We start from the raw sequence: 13,181 nt of genomic DNA, 5'->3' as shown, positions 1-13,181 counted from the left end.
ATCCCCGCACTTTGGGAGGCCAAGGCAGGGAGATCACCTGAGGTCAGGAGTTCAAGACCAACCTAGCCAACATGATGAATCCCAATCTCTACTAAAAAAAAAAAAAAAAATTAGCTGGGTGTGGTGGCAAATGCCTCTGTAATCCCAGCTACCGGGGAGGCTGAGGCAGGATAATTGCTTAAACCCGGGAGGTGAAGGTTGTAGTGAGCGAGATCGCCCCATATGCACTCCAGCCTGGGTGACAAGAGTGAAACTCAAAAAAAAAAAAAAAAAAAAAAAAAAAAATCCAGCTCCTGAATCACAATAGTTATGTTTCAAATATTCAATAGCCACATGGGGCTGGTAGCAATGGTATTGGAGAGTATGTACAAGGCATTCCTGTATCATCACAGAATGTTCTTTTGGCCCACGGGAAGCCTCAGGAAGGGGTTCGGATTGCTCAAGGACCCATGGGAGAGAGCAGGCTTTGACTGGGCTGCCTGCCTGTGAGGTCTCTGGACTAGAGGTGCGGGAACAGTCCCCAGAAGTGTGAGGTGGTGTGACTCACCTCCTGCCAGCGTAAAGTGGACTCTGTCCCCAAGGACAGGAAAATATCGGGCAAGTCTTCTTCAGCCCTGACTTGGGATATCTGCTCAGTGTGACCAGAGCCAGGGGCTGAGAAACATGGAGTGAGTGGGACTGGGGCAAGAGCAGTAGCTGCTGAGTGAGGCTGAGCCTGAGCACCCGGTGGGGAGAGGGGTGGGGTCTCCAGCTTGGTCTTGGTTGGCATGCCTGGGACCGGACAGGAGAAGGGCTGGGGGAGGTATGTGTGAGTTGGGATAGACGAGGGAGGAGGGTTGCTGAACAGGGGTTGGGTTGCACCATGTCTAACAATGAGAGAGATGGGAACCCTCTCATCTCACACTGATGAGTTGTTTCTGCCTCTTTCCCAGGTCCAACGCAGTCCAGCTGACAAGGATGGAATACGCCATGAAGTCCCTTAGCCTTCTCTACCCCAAGTCCCTTTCCAGGTGAGGAAAGCCATGGGCAGAATGGAAAGGGAGCCACCTACGAGCTGTAAGCCAGAACTTCTCAAACTTTAATGGGTATATAGGTCACGGGGGACCTTGTTCAAGTGCAGATTCTGATTCAGGAGGTCTGGAGTGGGACCTGAGATTCTGCACTGCCAAGAAGTCCCTGGGTGATATTAATGCTGCTGCCTACACTACCACCACACCGCGCATAGAAAGGAGTAGACACTATGCTTGGTGCTTTTACTCCTGATCTCATGTAAGCCTCACAACAACTTTGGGAAGTGGGGGTTATTATACCAAATTAATAGGTGAGAGAACTGAGGCACATAGTGGGTGCTTTCAATCACCCAGCAAATCCATGAGGGAGCCAAAATTCTAAATTGGGACTGCCTGACTGTAAAATCCAGGTCCTTTCCATTCCTTTGGTTCTAAATTGAATGCTTCAGTTAAAAAAATACCTTATATTGACTTCGGGTTTCCCCTACTTCATCCAACTTTACAGGTGAGGAGAGTGAAGCCGAGAGAGGTGGTAATTGGGGGAACGTGAGGTGGGTCTTTTATTACTTTGCTACTTACTCCTCTTGGTCTGAGAACCAGCATATCAACATCACTTGGGAACTTGTGAAACATTTGGAATCTCAGGCCTCACCCAGGTCTACTCAGTCAGAATCTGCATTTGAACAGATGCCCTGGTGACGTACGTGCCCTTCGAAGTTTGAGATACACTGCTCTAGCAGGCTTTTTTTCTTTCTTTTTTTTTTTTAAGTCAAAGTCTCACGCTGTTGCCCAGACTGGAGTGCAGTGGTGCCATCATAGCTCACTGCAACCTCTGCTGCCTCCCAGGGTTCAAGCAATTCTTGTGTCCCAGCCTACAGAGCTGTGATTACAGGCATATGCCACCATGCTGGCTAATCTTTGTATTTTTAGTAGAGATGGGGTTTCACCATGTTAGCCAGGGTGGTCTTGAACTCCTGACTTCAAGTGATCTGCCCACCTCAGCCTTCCAAAGTGTGGGATTACAGGCATGAGCCACCATTCCTGGCCTCTAGCAGGCTTTTGAGTAAGACTAGAGCAGGATTAGCAGGCAATGGGGGCTTGGCTGATCATGAGCCTGGTCTGGAGGGGTGGGGAGGTGGCTCCCCTGTGTGGTGGGCAAGGGTTGGGCAAAGTGGGCGGCTCACCCTGATGCTTCAACTGCCCCCAGGCGCATGTCAGTGCATACCTCTGTGGTGACCCAGCAGCTGCTGTCGGAGTCCTGCCCCAAGGCCCCCAGGGCCCGGCCCTGCCGCGTAAGCACTGCGGATCGAAGCATGAGGAAGGGCATCATGGCTTATAGTCTTGAGGACCTCCTCCTGAAGGTGAGAGTGCCCTGCATATTGCACAGCCCAGCTGTGAGCTGAGATTCAGGGCTTAGAAGGTGGCAGTTTCCTTTCTGATACCTACCAGCACCTACATATGGTAATGCCCACCTGGACAGCGTCCAACTGATTAGCAATGACTGATGTCTGTTTGGTAATGGCAGGTGGGCGGGGCAGTATGTTACCATCCTACGCTATCAGTAGGTCAGTAGTATTTTCAGGGCACATTTTTCTTGCTAGAAAATCTCTTGCTTCCCACTTCCATTATTTTTTTTTGTTTTGGTTTTTTTTTTTTTTTTTGAGACGAAGTCTCGCTCTTGTCACCCAGGCTGGAGTGCAGTGGCGCAATCTTGGCTCACTGCAACCTCTGCCTCCCAGGATCAAGCGATTCTCCTGCCTCAGCCTCCTGAGTAGCTGGGACGACCGGCACACACCACCACACCCAGCTAATTTTTTGTACTTTAGTAGAGACAGGGTTTCACTGTGTTGCCCAGGCTGGTCTCAAACTCCTGAGCTCAGGCAATCTACCCACCTCGGCCTCCCAAAGTGTTGGGATTACAGGTGTGAGCTACCATGCCCAGCCTGAGATGGAGTCTTGCTATGTCACCCAAGCTGTAGTGCAGTGGTATGATCTCGACTCACTGAAGCCTCCGCCTCCAAGGTTCAAGTGATTCTCATGCCTCAGCCTCCCAAGAAGCTGGGACTATAGGCACGTACCACCACGCCCAGTTAATTTGTTGTATTTTTAGTAGAGACGGTGTTTCGTCATGTTGACCAGACTGGTCTCAAACTCCCAACCTCAGGAAATCCACCTGCCTCTGCCTCCCAAAGTGCTAGGATTACAGGCATGAGCCACCACACCCGTCCTCAGTGATCATCTCTATAGGGGTGGGACCTGCAATCCCAGGTGCCTGGTATAGGTCAAATGTTTGGATTAGGCTTCCAAGTACTAGGCTCTATTTAACATATATAAATCATAGCTCACCTCTTTATTCTAAGTTTCCTTCCCTGTTTCTATGTATTAGTTCTATTCTTCCGGGGAGCAAATTTCCCCTCCTTTGTAAGGCTTCTGGCTGTGCAGACTACATTTCTTGTGCTTTCGATCAAAAGGACCTATTCATACTCTAGTCTGGACTTGGTGCTGCTATTTTGCCCTGAGGCCTGGGCACCCCCGGCATCAAAATGTCCTTGTTATATACGGCTTCCTCTGGAGGAAGCAATTACAAACTAACAAAAGTTACACAGTACAAATATAATACAAAACTTTTCCTGAATCATTTGAGAGTAAGTTGCCAACTTGCTGCCTATTACTCTTGGATACTTCAATGTGCATTTTCTACAAACAAGGATATTCTCCTATGTAGCCATCATACAACTATTACAATCAGGAAACAGTATTACATTACTGTAATTGAATCCTGAGACTCAAGCATTGCCAGTTGTCCCAATAATATCCTTTGTAGTGAAAGGATCCAGGTCAGGATCAAGTGTTTATTTAATTGTATGGCTCTTTAGTTTCCTTTAGTCTGGAACAGTTTTTCAGTATTTCCTTGACTTTCATGACCTTGACCATTTTGAAGATTGTGAGCCAGCTATTTTTGTTTACTGTCCCTTGGTTTGGAACTATCTATTTTTTTCTTTCTTTTTACTTTTTTTGAGATGGAGTCTTGCTCTGTTGCCCAGGCTGGAGTGCAGTGGTGCGATCTCAGCTCACTGCAAGCTCCACCTCCCAGGTCCCCACCATCCTCCTGCCTCAGCCTCCCGAGTAGCTGGGACTATGGGCACCTGCCACCACGCCTGGCTAATTTTTTTTTGTATTTTTAATAGAGACGTGGTTTCACCATGTTAGCCAGGATGGTCTCGATCTCCTGACCTTGTGATCTGCCTGCCTCGGCCTCCCAAAGTGCTGGGATTACACGTGTGAGCCACTGCACCCGGCCCCATCCATTTCTTTAATTCAGGTTTTTATCTTTGGCAGGAATATGATAAAAATAAGTTGCAGGCCAGGCATAGTGGCTCACACCTGTAATCCTAACACTTTGGGAGGCCGAGGCAGGAGGATTCCTTGAGCCCAGGAGTTCAAAACCAGCCTGGGCAACATGGTGAGACCCCATCTATACAAAAATAATGCAGGAATTAGCTGGACATGGTGGTGTGCACCTGTAGTTCCAGTTACTCAGGAGGCTGAGGCAGGATGATCACTTGAGCCTAGGAATTTGAGGCTTCAGTAAACTGTGAATGCACCACCGCACTCCAGCCTGTGTGACAGAGTTAGACCTTGTCTAAAAAATTTTTCTAAAAGATTGTCAGTGCAAAATTATATGCAGTTTTTATCACCTTACTGTTCTGATTATTTGAATAAAGTGGTAGGTACAGTCAAGCTTCTCTATGTAACATTTTCCCCTCTGTTATTTATTTTCTAGGTCAGTATTTTGTACTAAGTAGACATTGAATTCTGCATCTGTCACTGTATTCACGTATTATTATTATTATTATTATTATTTTTTAGAGAAAGGGTCTCACTCCATTGCCCAGGCTAGGATGCAGTGGTGTGATGATGGCTCACTGCAGCCTCAAACTCGTAGGTTCAAGTGATCCTGCCACCTCAGCCTCCTGACTCACCAGGACTATAGATACACAACCTCACACCTAATTTTTAATTAAAAAAAAAATAGCGATGGGGTCTAGCTGTGTTTTGCAGCCTGATCTCAAACTCCTGGCCTCAAGTGATCCTCCCACCTCGGCCTCCCAACGTGCTGGGATTAGAGGCATGAGCCACTGCACCTGGCCTATTTATTTATTTATATCAAAAGGGACACAGGTATTCCTATTTTAGTAGGATATATGAATGGCAACAGATTATTTATTGATGCTCAAGTTGTCCCAGACTTCTGTGTCTTTTTATCCTGTCCCCATCATTCTTTGCATGCTTTTTTACTTTCTGGTGCTTCTTTTTATCCTGTCCCCATCATTCTTTGCATGCTTTCTTACTTCCTGGTGCTTTTCTTTGTCCTGTCCCCATCATTCTTTGCATGCTTTCTTACTTTCTGGTGCTTTTTTTTTATCCTGTCCCCATCATTCTTTGCATGCTTTCTTACTTTCTGGTGCAGCAAGGTATTACAGGCTCATCTTGTATTTTCCCTGCCCTAATTCTTGGCCATTTTTTTCTAAGGGGGTCTGTTTCATTTTAGTGGAGAATGGTATTCAGAAACCGAGATCAGGGAGCTAGGTATGTTCATTGCTATTGGTGTGTTGCTGATCCCAGGCCCTTATTGAAAGATTTTTAAGTAGCAAAATATGTTCCTTATTGAATCCAAGCAAGAAAAGTGAAGTGAGAATTCCATCATTCCAAAACAACTAATGATGTGGTTGTAAATGTCCTGAGGAGCCTACTCTTATTATGGACCATGTATTCTGCCAGGTGACTTGCAGCATTTCTTCTGATGAGAGCCTTATTACCACTATTTCCATTCTCCAGAGGCAGAAGCCAAGTGCATTCACTGGGATTGAAACCCAGGCAGTTAACCTAAGTGTCATGATACTTATTTTTTTTGAGATGGAGTCTCACTCTGTTGCCCAGGCTGGAGTGCAGTGGTGCGATCTCAGCTCACTGCAATTTCTGCCTCCTGGGTTCAAGCCATTCTCCTGCCTCAGCCTCCCAAGTAGCTGGGACTACAGGCGCCTGCCACCACACCCAGCTAATTTTTTGTAATTTTAGTAGAGACGGGGTTTCACCGTGCTGGCTAGGCTGGTCTCGAACTCTTGACCTCAGGTGATCCACCTGACTCTGCCTCCCAAAGTTGCTGGGATTACAGGGGTGAGCCACCGCACCCAGCCTAAATCTTTTGTATATCAAGGGACATTATCAAGAAAGTAAAAAAATGGCCCGGTGCGGTGGCTCATGCCTGTAATCCCAGCACTTTGGGAGGCTGAGGCAGGCAGATCGTGAGGTCAGAAGATCAAGACCACGGTGAAACGCCATCTCTACTAAAAATACAAAAAAAAAAAAAAATTAGGTGCGGTGGTAGGCGCCTGTAGTCCCAGATACTCAGGAAGCTGAGGCAGGAGAATGGCATGAACCTGGGAGGCAGAGCTTGCAGTGAGCCAGGATCGCGCCACTGCACTCCAGCCTGGTGACAGAGTGAGACTCCGTCTCAAAAAAAAAAAAAAAAAAAAAAAAAAGTAAAAAATACAACCCACAAAATGGGAGAAAATACTTGCAAATCATATAGCTGATAAGGGTCTAATATCAAGAATATATAGCGTTTACAAGAACAAGAAAAAGACAACCCAATTAAAAATGGGCAAAGGATTTGAACAGATATTTCTTCAAAGAAGATAACACAGTGGCCAATGAACACATGAAAAGATGCTTGGCCGAGTGCATTGGCTCATGCCTCTAATTTTAGCACTTTGGGAGGTGGAGGCCGGCGGATTGCTTGAGTCCAGGAGTTCAAGAGTAGCCTGGGTAACATGGCAAAAACCCACTTCTACAAAAAAAGCAAAAATTAGCTGGGAATGGTGGCACATGCCTGTAGTCCCAGCTACTTGGGAGACTGAGGTGGGAGGATCACTTGAGCCTAGAAGGCTGATGCTGCAGTGAATCATGATGGCACCACTGCACTCCAGCCTGGGTTAGAGAGCAAGACCCTGTTTCAAAAAAAAAAAAAAAAAAAAAGGCTCAGCATCATTAATCACTAGGGGAATGCAAAACAAAATCACTTCATCCACCAAAAAGTGGATATATGGCTGGGTGTTGTGCCTCATGTCTGTAATCCAAGCACTTTAGGAGGCCGAGGCGGGAGGACTGCCTGAGCACCCAGGAGTTTGAGAACAGCCTTGGCAACATGGTGAGATCCTGTCTCTATTTAAAAGAAAAAAGAGGCCGGGCGCGGTGGCTCAAGCCTGTAATCCCAGCACTTTGGGAGGCCGAGACGGGCGGATCACGAGGTCAGGAGATCGAGACCATCCTGGCTAACACGGTGAAACCCCGTCTCTACTAAAAATACAAAAACTAGCCGGGCGAGGTGGCGGGCGCCTGTAGTCCCAGCTACTCGGGAGGCTGAGGCAGGAGAATGGCGTAAACCCGGGAGGCGGAGCTTGCAGTGAGCTGAGATCTGGCCACTGCACTCCAGTCCGGGCGACAGAGCGAGACTCCGCCTCAAAAAAAAAAAAAAAAAAAAAAAAAAAAAAAAAAAAAAAAAAAAAAAAAAAAAAAAAAAAAGAAAAAAGAAAAAAATTGATATGAAAGTAAAAATAAAAAGGATTTTTGGGCCACATGTGGTGACTCACGCCTGCAATCCCAGCACTTTGGGAGGCCGAGGTGGGTGGATCATCTGAGGTCGGGAGTTCAAGACCAGCCTGATCAACACGGAGAAACCTCGTCTCTACTAAAAATACAAAATTAGCCGGGTGTGGCGGCGCATGCCTGTAATCCTAGCTGCTCAGGGAGGCTGAGGCAGGAGAATCACCTGAACCCGGGAGGTGGAGGTTGCAGTGAGTCGAGATTATGCCACTGCACTCCAGCCTGGGCAACAAGAGCAAAACTCAGTCTCAAAAAAAAAAAAAAAAAAAAAAAAAGGATTTTTGGCTAAAATACAGACAATAAAAGCATCAGTGAGGATGTCAGGAGACTGGAGTTCTCATACATTGCTAGAGGGGATGTAAAATGACTCAGCCACTTTGGAAAACAGTTTGGCACCTCCTCAAAGTTAAACATAGTCCCATTGTGGTGGCTCATGCTTGTAATCCCAGCATTTTGGGAGGCTGAGGTGGGAGTATTCTTTGAGCACAGGAGTTTGAGACCAGCCTGGGCAACAAAGCAGTACCCTGTCTCCACCTCCCCCCGCAGAAAAAAATTAGCTGGACAACAGGGCACAAGCCTGTAATCTCAGCTACTTGGGAGGCTAAAGTGGAAGGATCATTGAGCCCAGGAGGTTGAGGCTGCAGTGAGCTGTGATTATACCACTGCATTCCAACCTGGGTTAAAGAGTAAAGTCTTCTCTCCAAAAAAAAAAAAAAAAAAAAATTAAACATAGAGTTAATGTATGACTCAGCAATTCTACTCCTAGGTATATGCCCAGGAGAATTGAAAACCTGTGTTCATATAAAAACGTGTACAGAAAAACTCATAGCAGCATTATTCATAATAGTGAAAAAGAAACAATCCAAGTGTTCATCCATTGATAAATAGATTTTAAAATCTAGTATATCTATATAGTAGAATATTATTAGCTTAAAAAAAAAAAAGAATCATGTCTGGGCATGATAGCACACACCTGTAATCCCAGCACTTTGGAAGGTCAAGGTAGGAGGATCCCTTGAGGCCAGGAGTTTGAGACCAGTCTGAGCAACATAGCCAGACACCATCTTTAAAAAAACATAAAAATTAGGCAGGTGTAATGCATGTGCCTATAGTCCCCGCTACTCGGGAGGCTGAAGCAGGAGGACTGCTTGTGCCCAAGAGTTGCAGGCTGCAATGAGCTACAATTATGTCACATGCTCTCTACTTATGCTTATGATATGCTTATGATTACTACATTCCAGCCTAGTAATCACTGCACTATTAGATAGTGGTGATTGTTGCACAACTTTGTGAATATACTAAAAAACCCTGAATTGTACACTTTTAGAGGGTAACTTTTAGGTATGTAAACTATATCACAATTAAAAATTATATGTGACTTACATTATATTTTATTGGACAATATTATTCTAGACTATGAACCCTGAAGCCAGGAACCAAGAGGTACCATGATAAAGTCTCTGGGTAGTGATTCCACAGCAGAGGGCTTGGGCTCCAGTTCCACCTCATAGACCCCAGCCCCCTAGTTCTGGGATGGCAGAAGCATCACTGACCTTATTCCCCAGGTCCGGGACACTCTGATGCTGGCAGACAAGCCCTTCTTTCTGGTGCTGGAGGAAGATGGCACAACTGTAGAGACAGAAGAGTACTTCCAAGCCCTGGCAGGGGATATAGTGTTCATGGTCCTCCAGAAGGGGCAGAAATGGCAGCCCCCATCAGAACAGGTGAGGTTCCACCTGTCGGGGGAGAAAATCGGGACCCTGGGAGATGTCTTCAAGGGGTGCTAACCATTTGCTTGTCTCAATGCAGGGGACGAGGCACCCACAGTCCCTCTCCCATAAGCCTGCCAAGAAGATTGATGTGGCCCGTGTAACCTTTGACCTGTACAAGCTGAACCCACAGGACTTCATTGGCTGCCTGAATGTGAAGGCGACTTTTTATGATACGTACTCCCTTTCCTACGATCTGCACTGCTGTGGGGCCAAACGCATCGTGAAGTGAGTGAAGTGGGATTTCCTGGGGACAGGGTGGGTACAGGCAATGGGAGAGCCCCTGTCTGTTCACATGGACTCAGCCTTCTCAGTGCCTGGATCTGGCATTAGTGCTGACAAAGTATAGCCTGTATCAGACAACATGGAGCCTGATGGGCTCTCGAAGTGCTGCTGTGGACGACACTGGCGTGTGCCTAGGGGTGCATGTGTTCCTCCTGGTGGAACCTGGATGCATTTTGCTTTTATGACTACTTTCCACTCTAGCAACTACACATTTTTTTTTATTGAAATAGGGAGTTTTCCTAAGTAGTCTTCTAGTCAATTTTTAAAAATGAGTATGTGTTGGCCAAGTGCGGTGGCTCACACCTGTAATCCCAGCACTTTGGGAGGCCAAGGTGGGTGGATCACTTGAAGTCAGGAGTTTAAGACCAGCCTGGCCAACATGGCAAAACCCAATCTATACAAAAATACAAAAATTAGCTGGACATTGTGGTGCATGCCTGTAATCCCAACTACTCAGGAGGCTGAAGCAGGAGAATTGCTTGAACCTGGGAGGTGGAGGTTGCAGTGAGCCAAGATTCCGCCACTGCACTTCAGCCTGGGCGAAAGAGCAAGACTGTGTCGGACAAAAAAAAAAAAAAAAAAAAAAAAAAAAAAAAAAAAAAGCATGTGTCAAAGATTTAATTGAATTCATTAATTAATGAGAGAAGTAGCAAGAAGTTACAATCAGTTCAAAGGAGAATTCAAAATCTCACACATATATAGGTCCAGCAAGAATGATGAGATAGACTGGGTGCGGTGGCTCTCACTTGGAATCCCAGCATTTTGGGAGGTCAAGGCGGGAGGATCTGTTGCACCCAGGAATTTGAGACCAGCTTGGGCAACATAGTGAGACCCAGTCTCTACCACATGCGTGTGTGCTGCAGTTTGAGCTGCAGTGAGAAATGACCATACCACTGTGTACTCCAGCCTGGGCAACAGCATGACACCTTGTCTCTAAAAAGAAGAAAAAAAGAGGTAAATGTATACATACAAAATTGGATTTTTCCCCCGTGCGAATGGGAGGGATGAAATAATCTTCCCTCCATAGGACAGAATTAATTTGCAAGTCTTATGGACCAGAGTCATTTGTACTATACAATGAACTTTTCTTAAAACTTATTTTTGAAAGTCTAACCAAATGTCTCAGGAAGCATGAGACTATGTGAAGTTAGAACCTGCTCCCACTTTCCCATTTCCCCTACTTTCCAAACATCCAACCCCATGTTAATTGCTTTATGCTATTTCAGCCTTATGACCCTGGGCGGCAGGTGCAATCCCATTTTACCCATGAGGGAGTTGAAGCTCAAAGCTAGAGCAGTTTGCTAAAGTTCACCCAGCTAACAAGACTGGATTAGGACTTAGGCCTGCCTAATTCAAGTTCTGTTCTCAGTACATGCTCATGCCAGGCATGGGTGTCTTCATGTCCAGTACTCTGAACATCAGTTAGACTGCAGGTGACTTGGAAAGGCCTCAGAGTCTAGAACAGAGTGTCTCAAGGGGCAGAGCCATGTTATGGAGATTAATCTGGTCCAAAGTAGTAGCAGAAAAATAGAAAGCCCTATGAAATGAGCTGGAGTTTCCCATGAGAAAGTAGGGAGGTTCCGGGCATCTCAGTTAAGGTGGAATTGCAAGTCCTCGCCCTAATCCTGACCTCATCTGCAGCATCTGTTCCTGTTTGCACATCGCTCTAGAATTGAAGTGCTTTTAGTGCTACCACCTCAGTGGTATTCAAATGTTAATAATGAAGAAAACAAACATAATGAAACCAATCCCTTTCAGGCCAGCATGGGAATAAGGGGATGCAGGGAGGGGGTACACTCTTGTTTTTTATTATTTATATATTTATTTATTTATTTTTGAGACAGAGACTCACTCTGTCACCCAGGCTGGAGTGCAGTGGTACAATCTCAGCTCACTACAACCTCTGTCTCCTGGGTTCAAGCAATTCTCGTGCCTCAGCCTCCTGAGTAACTGAGATTACAGGTGTCTGCCACCACGCCTGGCTAATTTTTTGTATTTTTTAGTAGAGACAGGGTTTCATGTTGGCCAGGCTGGTCTCAAACTCCTGACCTCAAATGATCCACCTGCCTTGGCCACCTAAAGTGATAGGATTACAGGTATGAGCCACTGAGCCCAGCCTCATGTTTTTTGTTTGTTTGTTTTTTAAGATAGAATCTTGCTCTATCACCCAGGCTGGAGTGCAGTGGTGCCATCTCAGCTCACTGCAACCTCCACCTCCTGGGTTCAAGCAATTCTCTTGCCTCAGGCTCTGGAGTAGCTGGGATTACAAGCACCCACCACTATGCCTGGCTAATTTTTGTATTTTTAGTAGAGACAGAGATTCGCCATGTTGGCCATGCTGGTCTCAAACTCCTGACCTCAGGTGACCCACCCACCATGGCCTCCCAAAGTGCTAGGATTACAGGCGTGAGCACCATGCCCAGCCTACTTTGTAGTTTTGATTTGCATGCCCTCTCATTCCACCCAGGGAAGCTCTCCGCTGGGCCCTCTTCAGCATGCAGGCCACGGGCCACGTGATGCTTGGCACCTCCTGTTACCTGCAGCAGCTCCTCGATGCTACAGAGGAAGGGCAGCCCCCCAAGGGCAAGGCCTCATCCCTCATCCCGACCTGTCTGAGGATACTGCAGTGAAAGCCCAAGTCCTTGGAAGATTTCCCCAGTGAAAGAATAGACTAGGGGCCCCACGCTTAACTGGTAGTGCTCACAAGCCTGGCAGCTGTAGAGCCGCTAACCTCCCCACACCTCCCTCACTGCGTAGGACCTTAGTGAGGAGAAGGGGCTGGAAACCTGGGGTGGGTTGGCCAAAGGAGAACCTCAGGCTCCTGGCCTGGCCCAGCTCCTTCCTGCCCAAGGCAGCTTAGCCCACCCAGACTTGTCCCGAAGTGTACCCCTCCATTGGCATGAAGTCTGCCCCTCAGCAATCCGGCCTCGCAGGTTGCACTTTCATGGTGCTGTCTACCTTCTGGCCCCCATCCCAGAACATTCCTGAGTGAATCCTCAAGCACATCAGCATGTGATATTAGGGAGTTTGCAATAAATTATTGAGGCTGATGTTTCTTCTTTGCTTGTGTTCTTTGGGGACGGGGTTCTATCTGGAAGGTTGGAGGGGGCTAAAGGAAGAGAAAAATCTATTGTCAAAGTATTCTCTTTAACGTAGGATTACAGAAAATAGCACTTTTTCTACCAAAGGAGAAAAAAAAAAAAAAAGAGCTGGGCACAGTGACAGGTGCCTGCTGTCCCAGCTACTCAGCAGACTGGGGTGGGTCTCTTTTAAAGACCCCAGTCTCTTCAAAGAAACAAAATTGCAGTTGATTTTGAAACTAAAGTCAGCTGAATTTGAGGCTTGAGCTGACCATGTAATTGATACCATATGTAACAATTTCCTAATTAAATTCACCAATCAGAAGAGCTTCAATTGAGCAGGCGGGATTAAGTCACTCTTCTAATTTCTC

General features: G+C 46.5%; 1 protein-coding gene across 2 annotated transcripts; it reads left to right on the top strand.

Annotated features, from left to right (window-relative positions):
- Positions 1-627: 627 nt before the first annotated feature.
- CIDEC (cell death inducing DFFA like effector c) lies at positions 628-12,783 on the top strand. 2 transcript variants are annotated; one of them, XM_030927777.1, is made up of 7 exons: positions 654-668; positions 933-1,010; positions 1,516-1,561; positions 2,218-2,371; positions 9,242-9,400; positions 9,486-9,673; positions 12,198-12,783. In XM_030927777.1, the coding sequence occupies exons 4-7, from the start codon at positions 2,222-2,224 to the stop codon at positions 12,358-12,360; spliced, it is 660 nt and encodes a 219-aa protein (XP_030783637.1). In that variant the 5' UTR covers positions 654-668; positions 933-1,010; positions 1,516-1,561; positions 2,218-2,221; the 3' UTR covers positions 12,361-12,783. The 2 variants fall into 2 exon arrangements, with proteins under 2 accessions (XP_010367707.2, XP_030783637.1); XM_010369405.2 differs by lacking the exon at positions 1,516-1,561 and having other exon boundaries at positions 628-668.
- The last annotated feature ends 398 nt before the right edge of the window (positions 12,784-13,181 follow it).

The sequence above is a fragment of the Rhinopithecus roxellana genome, chromosome 1, assembly GCF_007565055.1.
Source record: "Rhinopithecus roxellana isolate Shanxi Qingling chromosome 1, ASM756505v1, whole genome shotgun sequence".
In the NCBI taxonomy this organism is placed as follows: Eukaryota; Metazoa; Chordata; class Mammalia; order Primates; family Cercopithecidae; genus Rhinopithecus; species Rhinopithecus roxellana.
The sequence above is the reverse complement of the archived record's forward strand: the minus strand, read 5'-3'. Positions and strand labels throughout refer to the sequence as shown.